Raw genomic sequence first — 19095 nt, 5'->3', positions numbered from 1 at the left:
GCCGAACTGGCTTTGAGGTGGATTTCAGTCACTTTAATTGATAGAGTAGCTGAGTTCTGTCAGGAACACACAGGGTTCTGCCATCAGTTGGTAAAGAAAAGGCCTTCACAATGGGCTTTTGGGGTTTTGTGTATTCAATGTGAACAGTTTTGAAAGACTTTCTGTAGTCTTGCTGCCTTCCAGCTTATTTTCAGTGCACCAGTCAGGAAATCATGTGGATTTGAACTGAATAGCAGGGGTTTTATACAGCCTATGCAGAAAATGGCACTGATAATTTTTGTTTTAGCTTACAGAAATAAAAAATGGATTGCCTAGGCTAGAAGCTGTTAGATGGTAATTATTCTAGACTGATCTATAATTTTGTTGCTGTTGTAGCTATAGACTTGGCCAGAAAATAATTTTTCCCTCCTGGCGTTTCTCTTTGAGATTCAAGTTTCCCTGCTCTCCATGGCAAATAAATCAGTCTTTCCATTCAAAAAAAAAAATAAGAAAGGCAAAGAACAGGAGAGTTACCCCCTAAAACCTCGCAGCTTGATGCCCAGAAGCATGCTCCTGTGAAGCAGAAAATGCAGGTGTCTGACTGAAAGGATACACCTTTGATACTGAAAGGAAACTCAAACTTTGAGCACCCCCAGTCCAATACAAAGCTGGGGGCAGGTAGTGACAAGGACATTGTATCTGGCCAGATTTTAGCCATGCCCATCTCCTGCCAGACAGGCTCTGTCAGGTTCTGGCTTTTGGGGCCTCATACTCTTTGAATCTAGAGACCAGAAGGGAGCGGGAGGCCTCTCAAGAACCTTTGCTGTAAGCCACCTTGAGACAGTTCATTTGCCATACTTTGGAGTCACTAGGCTTTGACCCATGTAGAGTTTCTTCGGCTTAACCTTTATGAGCGAAGCTCTTCTAATTTATAAAAGGAATTAGCACTCACTGAGACAGAATTAAACAGCCTGTGCTCTAGTAGTCAGTAAGGGCACACTGAAACATGTCCTGTATGAGGCCCAAAGTCCATCTACTTTCCCATTCTCTAGTGATTTGTAAATCAGATATGGACTTCTGTGTTTAGCAGCTATTGGCGATTTTTTTACCCATGAATTTGTGCAACCTCCTTTTTTTTCAGCCACATAGATATATATACAAGGAGATCTGCAGCTTAACTACCTTCTACCTCTTTTTGTTTGCAGTAGCCTTAGAACAGCCTTCCAGCTCCCTTTCACATAAAGTAAAACCAAAATAACTTCAACAGAGACATTAAATGATACTTAAAATGCCCAATAGCCTGGTAATGTAAGAGATTAAGGCTCAGTGTCTTACATGATTTAAATAGAGCTAGAACTTGAATACATCTTAACATGAACAGTAAGACCTGTACACATTAAGCTATTTATGCCTAGTACTGAAAGTCATTGTGGCACCTTATAAATAAGTTTAACAATGTTGCCTTTCTGGATGCCAGAGTTTGTATAATTTCCATGCTCTAGGGCAGAGACAAAGGTGTGTTAAGAAAAATCAGAATACCATAGAAAGAAGTGGTTTGTTTTAAACACTCACAAATTGTCTTAGCTTCTCCTGATGACAAAGGGAGCATTTCATCCTTCTGAGGTAGTATCTCAGCACATGAATTGCACCCAATTAGACCTGTTAACTTAGGGAAGTTGTTTGGTTTTGGTGTTCCAGTGTAATGTGAACATTTTTGCTGTTCCTGAAAAATTTCCTGTAGTCTCAAAGAGCTGTTCCAAAATAGTTAACTGATATTACCAGAATAACTCTTGCAGCTATGCATTTCGATTCCCTGGTGTAGACAATTACCCGAAATTAATTTAGACTCCAACTTAAGCTGAAGTTAATTCACTTAGGTCAGCTTTCTTTTCCTCTAAGAATCTAAGAGAGCTGCACTAATTAAACTTCTCCACAAGGTGGTGATGTGCCACTATAAGAATATTTTCCCCGGATTTCTGTAGGCATGTGAGCAAACTGAGAGGTAGCTAAAACAAAGTAAACCCAGATGCTGCTGAGATATTGATTTCACCCAAATAACGTCAAACAAAGCTGTTTTGCATACAACACACACATATACTGCATACAAAACCCTCATGGGGCATATATGGAAAGCAGCGTGGTAGGACTGTTTCATTTCTCTCGCTAAAATTAATGTAAACATTTATCCACCTATGCTTTCAGCTTTTTATTCTGTTTGGTCTATTCTAGTAGAATTCTCTACTAGGTGAACAACTCTTAGCCTGCTGTTATTGTACTAATAGTTTAGGCAGTGAGAAGGATTGTTGTACTTTTGAGTATGTGTTTCAAGGTAGAAGTAGTGTACTTCCAGGATCATGTTGTATAGCTTCAGCTCCTCCAGTTATATAGCCAAATATATATAATTTATATATATATATAATATATATATAATTTATTTTAGAAATAGATCTTATTGTCATAACTCCCACCACCAAGAGTCAACCAGACAGACTGCCACCAAACTGTTCCTCTGCAGAACTGGTGCAGGACATCTGGTCTCAGGAAAACACTTTGTGTAAGAAAAATGCAGGTTTTGTTTTAGCCTCTAGTGGCGACAGTTGTGAAAGGATCTGCCATGTTCTTTGCAGCTGTGCAAGTGCCTGCACATCCCTGATGTTCCTAGGGTGAAAGAAAACACTCGTGCACAGGTTTAGGTCTAAGTCAACATAATAGAGATGTATATGGTGGAGCATAAGGAGTGGCAAAGAGCTGGAAGGAAAGCCAAAAATGAGTGTTATTGTGGAAGAATTAGATAGCCAGAAGTTGCTGGCAACAGGGAGAGCAGGAAAAGCTGTGATGCTACGCAAAGCAGCCCTGGAACAGTCCATATGCTGTGACCTGTCAGAGATAAAGTGAAAGCTCCAGAAAGAGGATAACAAAGAGAGAAGAAAGAGAATAAGCCTGCGAGATGATACGGGACAACTATGAGGGTCTAAGAAGCAGAAATGGTGGTGGTGAAAGTGGCCTGTGCTGGACCCAGTGTCAGGAGGACTAAGGAGGAAGCTTGAGGAGAAAGAGAAAGGAGCACTTCTGGTGGGACAGTGAAGGGAGGGAGGGCAGCAGGGAATGGGGAATGGAGTCAGGAGGAAGGAATGAAGGGGGCAGCCACGGCTGTGGAGCACAAGAGGGACAAAGCAGATGCCATGCATGGTGCTTAAAGCTTTTTAAAAGAAAGGAGGTTGAACATTATAAAGGTGGGAAGCTAGAGGACATTGCTTGCCATTTGGGGCAGAAAAGGTAAAATCAGCACAGGCATGCAGAGAATTGCTTAGCTTTGTATACTTGTGTATCAAAGTCTTTCAGATATGTGTACAGATACTGCATGGTCCATTGAAATGGATAAAATGTCCTTTTCCTACTGGAATGTCCTTCTTGAGTCCTGATAGACCACTGAAAACTGATCTTAAGCATTTACTGGTGCAGGGCCAATTATTTCCCATCACAGTGTGTAATTAAATCATTCTAGGGAAAACTAAATGAATCTGTGGCAACTTCAGTTAAGAAGCTTTCTTTTAAACCAATGCCGCCTATTGGAGTTGTTTGGACATTGGGATATGAGAATAAATCATGTTTGATGGATTAAAAGGCACAGTGTGCATGATGTGCATGACTCAATAAAGGTGACTCCAGCCAGATTTAGGTTTAGAAAGAACCACATAGTCCCTGCCATGTACACCACAAAACCAAGCTTTCTGGACCCTTTTGACCTCATCTGTATATGGACTATGCTCATCATGAATCTAGCCATAAACCAGCTTCCTCTGTAAATCCTCAGCTTAAAATTAGCCTAGCTTCTCTAGCACAAAACCTTTCTAGACAGCTTGGTTTTTTACCAGGATAAGTAATGTACCTTCTTGCTCACTAGCAGCTGGACAATTAAATGGGATTACATATTAGGCTTAAACAAGTACAGAGCAGCTTGTTGATCAGATATCTACATGATTTAACCGTAATAGCAGTAGCAATGACACTGATGTAAAATTGGCACAAATGTAAATAAGTGAATAAACTGTGAGGACAGAGACCTCAATGTTGGGGGCGGGAAAAACCACACATGTAAACTGGATTGTCCTATGGACAATCTTTCCCCAAGATGATTTTAACTATGGACTATCTTGTCCTGCTAAGCCAACAAGTCTGTGGTTATAAAAAGGCAACAGCTTTTTAGCAGATTTACTTTTTCAGAGGTTGCTGTGAATTTAGTAAAGAGAATAAATTAAGCGTCATGATAGATTTCTGTAGTACAGCTGTACACAAGACGCTCCAATCACCTGCATTCAAAGTCTTGAACCTAAAAGAGCCTCCAATGTCTAATTCATTACCCCACAAACCCTGTCTGGCAATCTTTGTAGGACCCAGATGTAAATCCAGTTCATTTCATTTGAACAAACTCCTCTATTAACCATAGCCCAGGAACACCTATAAAACCTAAGCCTGGATAAAATATCACTGGTGGCTGAAGCCTTAAAGCTTGCCAATTGATCTCTTCTTCTCCAAGCTCCTTGAAATTCTGTCAGGCCATCGCTAGTCTTAGTCCAGGTCAGCTCAGGTAGTTCTAACAACCCTGGCCTTGCAAACTGTGTGATCCAGCAAAAATAATCACTAAACATACATCTTTAACTGCTGGTGTGGTTAAAAATTGTTACAATTTCTTGCACACAAGTTATAGATAGTTAAAATTATAGATATGTGAACTTCCCAGTAATACTCATTTTTCTGGTATTATGTTTAACCTTCCACTGCCTCTCTGGATCCTAAACTCAACATCTTGAGCCTAGGACAGGGGCTGGCATTGTGAATCCTTCACCAAGAGGAGCATAATGTCAATGTTGGTGGGGGATTCCCCCCCTCACTGTAGGATCTGCTTGAGGTCGCTCTTATATGTTCTTTAACACACTCCTTCACTGTTCTACAAGTCAACTTTGAATCCGAATTAACTATGTTGTGTTTTACCCAAGTCTGTTACATCCTCATTCTCTTTGTTATCCCTAAAACTTCTGTATTTGAGTAATTGACCACTAGAGAGTTGTTTAGAGCATCAGGGCCTCCGTTATCAATCTGTGTCAGCGCTTTCAAGGCTTCTGCTATCATCCTATGACTTTACTCCTCTGTGTGGCATTTTATTCTAAGGTAATTCATTTTATTCTAAGATATTTCATTCTGCACATAATACCTATACTTATCATTCCTGTCTGTTAATTACAATATGTGTAATGTTGTTAAACCACACAATTGTACAAAATTATACAACAGCAAATAGTCAATAGGCAATAGTCACTTGGTCATTAATTAATTGCTGTCAATACATGTTCTAAACCTCCATCTACAATCTATTTCAGGGTTAGTTTACAGCTAATGCTGTAAAACTTAACTTCAACCCCACTCCAAATCTGTGGGATGCTGCCTGTCCCAGCTGTAGCTGGAGGCTTTGATCACCCAAAGCTAAAAGCCTATCCCTAAAATTACCACCTTCAAATCAAACCTCATCTGTTTGTTACGTGGGACTGAGTCCTTACTGTACTCAGTGTAGCTGATGCAGGATCCAGATTCTAACTTTGGGTTTGCTGCCACTGGCAGTATGAAACTTACCTAGAAGACCTGTCAGCCCAGGAACCAATCAGACCAAACCAAAAGCAGTGCAGTGCCTCAGCTGTGTAAGTCCAAACCTGATGCTTTTCATCACCACATGCCCTGACAGCAAGCCTAACCCCTAACCATGGCCTCTGGGCCCCAACCTAACTCAGCCATAAGCTCTCAGGCAAGCTGTCCACTCTGAAGCAGACCCATTTGATCACTACCCAGGAATGGTTTTTGCTGCACAGATACAGTGTAAAAACACAGCCATGTGTGTGCACACATCCAGGAAAGCCTGTCACATCACTTGGCAACCTGATGAAGTCTTGTGTAATGTAGTTAACTGAAGAGCTCCCAGCACACTTGGGCTGTAGGTGAGCCTCCAAGGTGTCTTTTCCTCCCATTGCTCAGACATGCAGATCTCGAAGATGCCAGTAGGTGGTATAAAAGGCATTGCTTGTCATGCTTTTTGCCAACCACATCTGTCTGATCTCATGCTATTTCATCTGTAGGTTCCCAGCAGGCATGTAAGATTGCGAAACCTAGGCTTTACATAGGTGATGGTTTGCTGTAATCATGCAGCAGAACGTGTTGGTCCACTGTGAGCACAAGGTATTTTAGAATTTGATTTTAATGTGGGACAGGCAAATAAAGGTGCTTTCAAAATATCCTTAGCTGAATTACTGTAATGGTAAGATTTGAAATATTTAGTTACACTTCATGAAAATCCATCTTGGTGCAATGTATTTCTTACAATATTGCTGTGGAATTGAATAATTATGCGATGTGCATATTAAATTGTAACAGAAAAACATAATGCTGACAAGATTATGGAAATGCGTATGTCTCCTGATGTATGAAAGAAGCAGAAAGCTCCTTTTTTGCTTAAACCTTCACTGAAGGTGAGTTGTTAGGGAAAATATATATATTATATTGGACCCCACACTTACATCACCTTATGATTCAGTTCTTGGTTATCAGTATTATGTGTTTATGGTCTAAATATTGCAAATATTATTTTTGTAATTGTTCCTTCAGTATGTCAGCAAACTTTCCTTACTGCTTTTAGAACAGCGGAAAGCAAAAGGTGAGGTGTTTGAAAAGGTGTACTACAGGCAAGAGTTAAAATGAGAAACACAGCGTTTTTGTGGAAATTTTTCTTTCTGTTCAAAAGAGAGGGAAGATTAATCAAAATGCTTAATAGTAAATGCTGACCACAAAAAAACACGAGTAATGTCACTGCAGTTTAGTGAAAGACAAAGCTATTGAGGAGGTTCATCATATAAAACATCTTTCAATAATGAGTCCTGAGTTACAGTATGAAATGTAGAACATCTATTATTAGACTATTGATTTTTTTCCCACCAGATAAATTTAAAAAGTTAAATAAAACATGGCTGTATGAAAAAAAAAATAGCATACCTACCTTGATTTCTAAAGCATCTTAAACAATTAGAAAAGAAACTGAGGCTCAGGGGTTTAGTAGCTGGTATAGTCACAATGTCAAGCACAGGACATTTAAACCCACAGATGCCTAATTAAAGGAGCAAGAAAAATAGCTATAACTGGGAAGTGTTCTGTAAAATTAATTTCTATGTTATAAATATATATGCACCGGAGGAAATCTGATAATAGGTCTTAACTTTATATCTAATGAGAAATATATGGGAACTATATAAAGAGACTTTTAACTTTCCTATTTTGGGAAGCAATAAAATAAAAAGATGTGACAGGCTCCTTTGTTTATGAGGTTAAGCTGACAGTCATTTGCAGCTGCGTTGCCACTTACAGGAGAAGGCATGTTCTTTATTCTACTCATGGAAAACTCTTATACAAAACGACCTGTATTAGGTTAGATTTTCTGCTTTAGAGCAAACTAAACTCAATATTCACCACCTACCTTAACTTAATTCATGCTGATATCAGTGGCCCAAACCTGCAGTGGTAAACTTGATGTGACGTATTACCAAATCACAGCACTTTGGTTTTGTTTAGAGAAAGTCTCTTTCATCTTGTATCAGACACAATAGCCTGTGCATATCACTTTGGTTCTAGTTAGTTGCTGTCACACAAAATAGCTCTTTTTTTTACAGCCGAATTTCCTAGACACACCAAGCAGATTGGCTCACACAGACTTGTTTCCAATGAGTTTAACTGGATCAGCATGGTACTGACACCCATATTTTTCCAGTGCATGAAACATATTCCCATTGATGAGTATCTTTGTTGCTCCTGATCTATAACTAGTTTTTAGTGTACTGATTATCCCAAATCTTTCTCTAGACTAAAGCACTAGTCCAATAGTCTCTTTTTGTGAGATTTTTGACTCTGAAATGAATTAAATTTTGTATATTTTCCAAAGGTCCTCTAGCCTATCTAGCACCCCAAACATCTGTTATTTTTTCCCCACAACTGGAGTATTATAAAGGACACACTAAACATGACAGGAGGTTAATTCAAGTGAACATGTTCATAAAACAACCAAGTAGATGTTAGGAAAACAAAAGAAATTTAAGTTGGACTGTCAGTATCCCCTGTAGATCACACTTCAAAATATGAGGCTGCTTTTGCTTAGAGCTCTAGCCCAAAATAATTAGTGGGCTGTGTTAATCTAAATATTGTGGTGAATTGGACATTGCCTTGTGTACAATAAATTATGCTTTGTCTTCCTTTCAAACCCTTTCAAATATCCATAGTTATTCTCATATTCATGCTAAAAAATGAGTAGTCATACTTTGTGTTTTGAGACATCTAGGCCTTTTTAAAATGTTGTCTTCACACAAAGTCATAATTGTATATATTTATTTCTTTAAATAATCTAATTTTCCCATGACAAATTAACTTAAAACCAAGCAGTTCTGATAAAAAGGAAAGGTACTTCTGATTTAAAGGGAGATGGACTACGATACATTTCTCCAAGTAATGTATGACCAGCTTTTTTGCTTATCAGAAAGGAATTAAGCACTAAGAGTAAACACGGAGGAGTCCAGAAATTACACTTACTGAAGCTAAGCACAATATAATGTTAACAGCTTCAGATTCTATTCTGAATCAAGGGCCTTCAATTTCCAGGTGTTGTCTATGCTAGGCAAAATAAGCACCATCATAAAAGAAGTGTGCTTACATAGGACAGCATATAATGCAGTGGATACTGGAATTTAGCATTATATAGCTAAAATTTCCAGTATTTTGAACATGAAATTTTGCCATACATGTTTTTAATCCAGATGGTACTGCTTAGTTGCTGACTGTGAACACATACTTTGTTTACTTTATGTAGTTCTACCAACAAGTCAATGTGTGACCTAGTATCTGAATGAGATGCTGCTTTGAATTAAAGGACACTTTAATTCAAGATGCTTTCTGCCTCTGTAGGACTTTTTCCAGTACTGCCTGGTATTGATTAACTGCATAAAAAGCTATGTCCATGTTCTTGTATTACTGTATGGTGCTTGGGGGTTTCTGTAGTCTCTTTGTCCTTGTTAGTTTTTCAAAAGGACTCAGAATAGGAACAGAATTGAAGTAAATCTATGTCTTTTAGTGTGACCCAGAGACAAGAAAACAGACTTTTTACCTCTATCTCACTAAGTGAATATTACACACAGGATGTTGAAAAATACTTGCAATAGCTCTTACTGTAGCTTCCTGTTATTTATGGGTATTCATTCCTGGTCATAATGAGTAGCACAGTTGAGAATAAGAAAAAAATATTCATAAAGTATCGTGGATGAATTCTAGTAGCTTTTCACTAGTGCTGGAACAAAGGTTTTGTAATAATTGAGGATCTAGAGCATATTGTGTTGGGTCAGCATCACAAATGATCAAAGTCTCCTCCCTTCAACAAACTGACATGTGATGCACACCTGGAAGAGCATCTCTGAAATTTCTATCCAAAGTCAGGAAGGCTGAATAAAGTGAGAGCCAACCTGGTTGGTAGATCTGCTCTATTACCTAGGCCACTGTCAAGAAGAGCAGGTCTGGTAACTTCAGATGAAAGAACATGATTTAAATAGACACTGGTAATGGAGTACTACCATACACCTTTCCTTTATTGTTTGAGGAAAAAATGCAGATAAATGTATGTGTGCTTGCAGTCATTGTTTGTGGAGCACTAAATAAAGCACACAAACACTGGAAGCTTGTGGATCAGTATGGTGTGATTTCTTTACTGCATGGGAGTGACTCCATCACTGTACCATTTCTCTGCATTTGCTTTCTGCAGCAGGAAGGTTTTAACTCAGCATTCAGCAAGACTGCTCATAGGAGGGATGTTTCAGCTCTAATGGGCTGGAAATCGTGCTGCTGCATCTATTTTGTGCTAGAATTTTTGCAATGGAAAATAATACAATAATTCACTCTGCTGTTTTCAGCAATTCTTTCTAAGTGAGTTGCATATGTGTGGTTGGGAGTGTTTTATATGAGTTATTCCAAATCACTCCCAAGTTTGTATTTGTTTTCAGAACTAAGATCAAATATTTTTATACAAATAAAATGAGCAATTTGGCACATGAAATTTTGCCTCAGTGTCATTTGCTATTAGGGCACAACAAAGACATGAAGATGGGGAAAATATATCTTTCCAAGTACTGAACCACACAATTTGGATATGGACCACTTGGGAAAAACAGAGCCACTGTGAAGCTTTTCTGGATTGACTACAAAAATTGAAAATATGTCTGGTCTTCTAATGTAGCTATAATTCTGAAAATAATAGAAATGTTTTGTCACTGCTATAGTGATTTTCATCTTGAATCAATTTTAAATATGTTAAGTAATTAATGTCCATCACAACCAGATGTCATTTTTAGTATCTTCTTCCTTGTGTCACTGGGCAAACTGAAGCCCTGGTCTAGCATTCCCCACTCTCAACATCTTGTGTTCAGGCCTCTCTGAGTTAGCTCAGATTGCTTGCTAAAGTCATCCTTCCTTAAAGATCAAGGTGTTGCAAGATCAATACCAGATTATGTTCTTTGCTATTAGGCTGAGCAGCTTTTTCTATTTCCCAGAACTCACTTACATGCCATTGTATAGAGGTCATCGTTTTGCTGAATAATCCAGCAGGGTGCAGGGCTGAGTTCCCCCTCCAGAAGCAGAGAGACAAATGTAAAAGTCAATTCTAGGAAAGAGCTGAGAAAAATTTTTTTGCTTTTGTCACCTCTACATCAAAAAATGCTAGCAAATTGGTGAGTATTAAGTGAGGAGCAACAAAAAGGGTTCAAGGACTGAGCAGACTGATGTAGGCATTAAAATAAAAGAAGCAATACCATCAATATATTTTTTAGGTTTTCTGACTAAAAAGGCCTAGGATTGGTGTTTGTTAGGTTGTTTGGGTTTTTTTAAGATGCATGTTGCAATGGCCACATGAGCCGGAAATCAGTTTCTGCAGATGTTGCTCTTTGTTATTACATTTTGACTTGGGTGACTTCAGCCAAGAAATAAAATTTAGGTCTTACTCATTGACACCACAACAACTCACAGGTTTTATTAGTAGTAGTTGAACAGAAATCAAGAGGAGTTATGGTTGTGTTGAGTATTTAGAAGTTGGGCCATTTTCTTCTTCCGTCTTAGTAGAAATAAATATATTTTAAAATTATCCATATTGAAAGTCTATCTACATAACAGCCTACAAGTATTTAGAAGGTATATACAAAGAAGTTCTAAGAATTTTTAGAAGTTATATCATATAGTTTAAGCTCATAATTTTCCCACGTGATTAAAAAATCCCACATTATGTATGGAGAGAATAGGACTTGAAGGCTGAAACCTACATACAATGTTTACAGCTACCATTCACATAGTTTCCAACCTTGTGTGATAGAAATTACCCAAGGCACTGTTATCTCTTTTGTCCTTGTACTATTATTTTAGGTAGGAAATTGCCAAGTAGGACACTTGTGTAGATTATGTAATTTTGTCCCAGTCATAAATAGGACAAACACAGGAGTCCCTTTTAACACACTCCTCATGATGACTTTTTCCATCTGTGTCATTCTAACTGGGGACATACTTGCTTTCGTTGTTCACTGGGTTGTTTCGGGTTATTTTAACTTTTTTTTTCCAAAATGTTTGTGTTTGTTCTTTGTGCCTCTTAAGGCCTCTGAAATTTATACAGATTTATGTTTGAATGGAATCTAGACCTCTGAAACAAAGCAGCACACTTTATTATGAAAAACAGTTTCGTTCCAGGGACCTCACCATTCTGCATTAAGCACTTTGGTGGTTTTGCTTTTATTGTAAGAAGAGCTTTAACTCCTGAAGCAGAATCAAACGTACAGTGTCATGTCTCAGCAGGGTTCATCTGACTGCTGCTTCACCTTGCCTTTTGCTTTACCTGCCTTTGTGCATTTGCAGGGTGGCTTGATCCCCCCTGTGTCTTCCTGCTGGGGCTTTGTGCTCAGGGCAGGGAGCAGTGAGGAGGACACAATTGGATACAGGAAGGACCCCCAGGGTGGCATACAAGCTTCATCATTGCAACTCCCCCTGCCATCCTGGAGCCCAGGATCTAACTCAATACACCTGTTGTGCATGCTGGGAGAAAGTAACTTTGCATTCTGAAGCAAAAAATCTGCATCTCATAGAATCATAGAATCACTAGGTTGGAAAAGACCTCTGAGATCAAGTCCAACCATACCGGTCCACTGCTAAATCTGTCAGTCTCTCACACAGTCCAGCCTACCTGGCCTTGAACTCACTCCTGTCTGTTTGTCCTGGGTAAATAGTTATCACTTCAGTGCAGACATCGTGTCCAAGTGCAGCCTTTCAGTATTATGCCTGAAGGTGTTTGTTCTTTCTTTGCAGGGATACGTAGTTGATGAACATGCAGCTATGCAAGCTCGATGGGAAGAGGCATCTAGAGAAACAATCAAGAAGACAACCAAGCCATGCCCCAACTGCAGTATTCCAGTAGAAAAAAATGGTAATTTTATTAGACGTCTCATACTTAACTGTCTTTTAAAATTAATTTTACAATATAGATGTATGAATGTGCATGTGTACGTATGCACACTATTATTCCAACAGAGGGAGAGTACAGAAAGCTTAAATCTTCCCTCTGTCACTTTATCTAAATTACCTTGAAATCACTAAATCTAAATTACTTAGTTCTAAAGCTACTAATTAGGCCCTACAAAATGCCCTTCTATTTTATAGATAGGGAAGATTAGGCACTGTAACACACTGGATTTAGCATCCTTATTACTGAATATCCAGCTAGTTGCATAGATTTTCCATTGTCACTGGAAAAAATTTGTAGGGCAAAACTCATCTCATAACAAAACAGAACATGCATGTAATGTAGGCTAGAAGAATTGCACTTAAAAGTGGGGTGTGGAGAATTAGTTCTGCTTTAGATGCCTATGCAGTATATAGCTGAATTTAGATGAGATTAATCTCAACCCAGTGGTATGCCCACAATAGAAGAGCCAGTCAGAGGAAGACATGTGAGCTCTGATAAATAGGTTGTACTGATCAACGATTACCACGTAGGAATATAGTAATCTGCTGGTACTGGGGTGGTTTAAACGGAGAACAGAAACAGGAAATAGGCTATACTATATAGGTTCATGCTGTTTCAAGATTTAATTGTACTTGTGTTAATTAACCACAATATATTAAAATGATTGCCTAAATAGTGTACTAATGTTAAGTATAGAGGATGCTTCTCAGTTTTGTGGCATCACTTATTTAAATTGGAAGCTGAAAACACCAAATAAGGCACTGTAAACTGCAAGGAGATAACACTTCAAGCAGTAATACCACATAAATATTACTGAGGAAGAAACAGGACAAAATCTTGAAATATGGAGTTTGAAGAAAGGCAGTTGGCAGATGCAAAAGTGGGAGACTTCTTCATGCTCAAGAAGCAGAAGAAAAGAAAGCATGAATTCAAGAGTGGGAAGGTGAGACAAGATTTGCAAGGTGTAGAGAGCAAGGTGGGCAGCAGAAGAGAGATAACAGAGGCGTAGGTCAAAAAAGTTATTTACAGTCTTGTAGAACAGGCTAGGAATAAGAAAACTGAACTGGATTAGAAATAGACAGATAATAATTGTGACTATTCATTCTTAGCAGTTTGTGCATAGCCAATAAAAAAACCCCAAACTTCTGATCAGGTTTGAAGTTTTACTTTCTCTTAGACTGTTCTACAAATCCATTACTGTTAATTTACAGCTGTTGTCAGTTGTCACAAACAGCACATCCCTCCTTGACACCATTCCCACAACTGCCACTGATATTTAGGGAAGTCGTTTGTGAAATTCCCCAATGTATCAAAAAGAAAATAAAGACCATTATACTTTTTATCTTTGAAAGAAGTATGTATTGAAAAAGGATAATCAGCAGGAAAAAAACCCTTTCATTACTTTTAGCATGACCCTGTCAGAACAGTAAAGCAAAATCATAGAATCATAGAATAGTTAGGGTTGGAAGGGAAATTAAAGATCATCTAGTTCCAATCCCCCTGCCATGGGAAGGGACATCCCACTAGATCAGGTTACCCAAGGCCCCTTCTAGCCTGGCCTTAAATACCTCCAGGAATGGGGCACCCACAACTTCCTTTGGCAACTTGTTCCAGTGTCTCACCACTGTCATGGTGAAGAAATTCTTCCTAATGTCTAATCTAAATCTGCCCTTCTCCAGTTTATACTTGTTCCCCCTCATCTTACCACCACAAGCCTTTATGAATAGTCCCTCTTCAGCTTTCTTGTAGCCCCTTTCAGGTACTGGAAGGTCACTATAAGATCTCCTCGGAGCCTTTTCTTCTCCAGGCTGAACAATCCCAACTCTCTCAGCCTGTCCTCATATGGAAGGTGCTCCAGCCCTCAGATCATCTTTGTAGCCCTCCTCTGGACCCATCCCAACAGCTCCATATCCTTCTTATGTTGAGGATTCCAGAACTGGACATAGTATTCCAGATGAAGTCTCACAAGAGATGAATAGAGAGTCAGAATCACTTCCCTTGATCCGCTGGCCACGCTTCTTTTGATGCAGCCAAAGACATGGCAGCAGGCTAGAAATGTGTAAACACACTAGAATCGGCTGATTGTGTTGCCGTTCAGAGGGACCTTGACAGGCTAGGAAATGGGCTGAGAGAAACCTCATGCAGTTCATAAAGGGAAATGAACCAGTACGGGGGCCAGCCTGGTGGAAAGGACCTGAGTGTCCTGGAGGACTACAAGCAATGTGCCCTTGCAGCAAAGAAGGCCAACAGAATCCTGGGCTGCATTCGTAAGAGCATCACCAACAGGTCAAGGGAGGTGACCCTTCCTCTCTGCTCAGCACTGGTGAGACACATCTGAATCTGGAATCCCCGATCAAGTCCAGCGATACAAAGAGAATAACAGGACTGGATAATAGCATACTTTATGAGGGCAGCAAAGAAGAACAAAACTCTTCTCAACAGCACCTACTGAAAGGACAGAAGACCATGGGCACAAATTGAAATGTGGGAAATTCCATTTAAAAAATAAGAACAGTTTGCCTTGAAAGAGTCTTCATTCTAGGATACTTTCAAAATCAAATGGACACAACCCTAAGCACCCTACTTTGTTGACCTTGCTTTGAGCAGAGTGGGGGTGGACCAGATGATCTCTAAAGGCACCTTCTTGTCTCAGTGATTCTGTGAATTAAGGCGTGAAGCTTAACAAGTGTAGTGCTTGCTTTCTTCTCTAGTCACAGTACTGCATGTGCCAGCTTCTAGGCTGACATTTGTAAATTGAAAGGAGCGCTTCACTTCTGCCTAAGTACAGCTGATGTCAGGGGCTAGCAATTGTACACCAAAGTCTGCCAACAGTCCTCATTTGGAAGGAGTACACTGACTACACACAAGAGAATAATTCTACCTTCCCTCCTTAAATGCTTCTGTGGATACTGTCTTTTACAAGGGACAGTGGCAATGCCAATTTTTCTCTAATTGCCTGTATAGCTATAGGCATTGTAGAATAGTTCTATATGCCAATAACGTCTCTGCAATAGCTGAAGTAAAAGACCTCGATCCCCAGTCTGAGTAACTTTAAACACACATCTATGTGTCTCAGAGGACTGCTGTACTCACAAAGCTGTAGGCCACATTGCTTGAGGCACTCTCCTCTCAGACTGCTGATCTCAGCTGTCATGTAGCGGAGAATAACATGGTTTATATAGCTTAGCAGGTAGAGCACACATTTGACAAAAGGTACCCATTGGGCTTTGGATTCTGCGCCACGACTGAGAAGCGTTTTACCCAGTGGTGGCTTAATATGAATTTTAAGAGATAATTGGATCTAAACCTTAAGTAAAGCGTAGCATGCAGGCCGGCCATTGGTACACTTACATTAAAATAAGATACAAATATCTGACAATTTGCATCTCTTACTCAAAGATATGATCTGATAAATAGACCTTCCCATCATGGCTAGTTATCTCTCTGTCAGATGAAGCAGACAGATCTATTTTAATAAACCAGTTCTTGCATGTCTGTTGGCTTTGCCTTCTCAGAATCACTCTGAAGTGGGATTTATAGAAAAGGTGTTGTAAGGGTAGCAAGTCCTACAGCAGGGAACACACACTCCCTGTACCTCCTGTCACCATTGGAAGTCAAACCAAGATGACATTTCAGCCTTTCTTCGTACTGCATGCTTTTCCTTCAGCTTGAATTATACAGGAGATTTCTTTTGTGTGGTAGGCAACATAATTTCCATTTGAAGTGTATTTCTGTAATGACTTTTGACAATGTTAATGTTTTATATATTCAAAAATAAACATTTAATCAAGGTTGTGAGCAGGGAGATTAAAGCTGCTTTCACAATATGGACAAGTGAGAAACCCAACACACAGGAAATACTGATGCAATCAAAAGGCTGCTTAAGGTATTAAGAAGGTCAAATCAAATTACTAATGTCATTTTGGTAGAATCAGCAGTCAGCCATCAAAGTCTGTGTCTTCTGATTTATTCTTTTTGTAAATCTCTTGGTTGTTGAATCCAAATTCAAAAAAAGAATTTACTTTTGTTCAGCTTCTGGCTCACAGCTGGACTAAGGTATCCTTGAACAGATATCTCCATGATTGCTTTGAGAGGCCACAGACTCTCATCACTTTTCCGTATCCTTAGTGCAACTTCTTGAGGTGCTCAGTGATATGGTTTAGTAGTGGACAGTTATGGTTGGACTCAATGATCTCAAAGGTCTTTTCCAACCAAATGATTACATGATTCTTCCAAATTCAGACAGGACCGCAATTCCTACTCCTGCAGTCCCTCAGCTAAAACCAATACATTCCACCCCAATAAGAGAGGGAATAAAAGGTTTCTGAAAGCCTGTGAAAAGAGTTCTTCAGGTTTGTGCTTCTCTTTAATTAAATATTATGCTTGGTTAATAAATGAATGCATTAGAAAGTTGGTTTTGAAGCTGTTAATTATAGCCTAACATCTCTGAGTGTCTGCCAAGTGCCAAAGCCTTTCTGTTGCTATTTTGCAGGTGGCTGCATGCATATGAAATGTCCTCGCCCTCAGTGCAGATTTGAGTGGTGCTGGAACTGTGGCCTGGAGTGGAACAGAACCTGCATGGGAGATCACTGGTTTGAATAGTGGTGCTGAGGCCAGCCCACATTGTTTTCATCAGAGCCAAATTCTGAACTCCTTGCTTAAACAAAACTCCCAGTGATTCCAGGGACATTTAGTTCAGAAGTTGGCCCAGTTTGTAGTTTGTTTTCTTGCTTGCTTATGCGATCGTATCAGAGTCACTGAAGATATAAATCCACTAAGTAAAAAGAGTAATTGTTTTAATGGACAGATTCACTCATCATGGTACAAAGAGAGGTAAATTACACCTTTCCAAACTTGTGCAGTCTGTCAGCACGGAGAGCAGTCAGGGTTACCGAGAGGAAGTTTGATTGACATTTATAGTCAGGAATCTGCAGCTCTTGCAAGAGAAAGCAGCCTGCATATGTGGGTTTTGAGAGAGGGTCAAGGGGAGTGGAGGATATTCTCTGCATCAGCTGCTTTTACGTTGACCACTCTTTTACTCATTCAGCACAATATTTGATTTTGAGGCAGTATTTCTTAACAGCTTTTTTGGCAGAGGGAAGACCGTGGCTCTTCAGTGTTTTCTCAGGGTTCCTTCCCAACAGGCTTTCTGTAGGAGTCTTGCTTTCAAACCAAATTCTCATAGAAACATCCAGCTTTATGCTATGCTTGTGTATTTGTAACATATGACACAAAACCTGCCTACATACTCATTAGAGGCTTTGTTACCACTAGAAGATTAGCTAAGCATGCCATTTCAGCTTTAACTGTGACTGCTGTTGCAGTGGTGACTGGATCTGATTAATTGTTGTGCACACTAAACTCAAAGGGCTTAATTTTTTCTTCTGCTTACAACAATACTTTGGGCATGGCAAGGGGAGACAGGAGGAGATTTCTCAGGGGGGTTCTCTATGATCATTCTTCTAAATTGAATTATAATATGGGTGTGTTTCTGGAAATACTTTCACAGCTCAAGCAGTGTGGGGTAGAGTGATACCTTTCATATTACAATGTTAATGCAGTAAGTAAAACTTATTAGCATCTCTAAGCCTGAACAATGTTGCTGTTCAGTGTGCTTTGCATTGCTGTATTACTCTGAAATTAAATGGGTACTGTCCACTTCCAACATGCCATGTAAGGACTTGCACAATTCAGTTTTGGGAAAAAAACGCACAATAAATAAAGTAGTCAAAAATGTAAACTTTCTTTATTTCTTTTTTTTTTTAATTGAATACAAAGTGATTACAAAGATGCTTAGTGGTTATGCATTTCCTTGACTGATCTGAACTCCCGGGTGAGAAGTTAGCCCTTTGATTAAAACATACCATTAGCACAAAGTAAATTCCAGGGCCAATTCTTGTGTCAAGTTTGAATTAATGTTTTGTATGGCATGACTGTGCACTCCTAAAAATACAGGTTCCTAAAAATACAGATGTGCCTTGTGTCAGTCAGTGCAGAACAAGAAGCTTGAGTTACAAACAAATCCCAAGCTCACTACAAAAATGCCCAAATGCTACAGTGGAGTATTCTCTGCTGGAAGTGGCATTAAAAGTCTGAGGAAACAAAGGGATATGAATAGGCAAAGTTCCAAAAATACAGATTTGAATTGGTAGAAGTAAGAAAATGTGGTGGGAGAGAGAAAGGAAGAGGCAAAGAGAGGGGAATAGCCATTTCTTAAAGGCCATCTTACTTTTTGTCACCTATTGTGGTTTGAGCTAAATCAGAGTCAGTTTTGTGACTCTAACTCTGTTGCTCTAAGGAACTTCATTCTCCAAAAGCTAACTGTGTGGTTTTGAGACAGTGTTGCTCACTAGAAGTGACAACACAGGGCCTTGGTATGCAGAAAAGCTACTGCTTATACTATCCTTATATTATGCTTATCCCCATAGTAACCATGGTGATCCTCAAGCTGGTGAAAAAAGGGCCACACCTGCAAGGAGGGGCAAACAGGACAGATGACTGTAAACTGACCAACAGAGTATTCCATCATACTCGGTATAAAACTGAAA

The 19095-nt window shown here is 39.3% G+C and overlaps 1 protein-coding gene across 2 annotated transcripts in view; it reads left to right on the top strand.

Annotated features, from left to right (window-relative positions):
- PRKN (parkin RBR E3 ubiquitin protein ligase) overlaps positions 1–18295 on the top strand; it is a 732905-nt gene extending 714610 nt beyond the window's left edge. Inside the window, exons 10-11 of one of the 2 annotated variants that reach the window (XM_069852200.1) lie at positions 12391–12508; positions 17040–18295. In XM_069852200.1, the coding sequence (XP_069708301.1) occupies positions 12391–12508; positions 17040–17149 (228 nt within the window). In that variant the 3' untranslated portion in view covers positions 17150–18295. The remainder of the gene's footprint in view (positions 1–12390; positions 12509–17039) is intronic. The other variant, XM_069852199.1, reaches the window with a different exon arrangement.
- Positions 18296–19095: the final 800 nt, after the last annotated feature.

Source organism: Phaenicophaeus curvirostris, chromosome 2, assembly GCF_032191515.1.
Source record: "Phaenicophaeus curvirostris isolate KB17595 chromosome 2, BPBGC_Pcur_1.0, whole genome shotgun sequence".
Taxonomy (NCBI): domain Eukaryota; kingdom Metazoa; phylum Chordata; class Aves; order Cuculiformes; family Cuculidae; genus Phaenicophaeus; species Phaenicophaeus curvirostris.
Note: the sequence above shows the minus strand (reverse complement) of the source record. Positions and strands in the feature narration are given on the sequence as shown.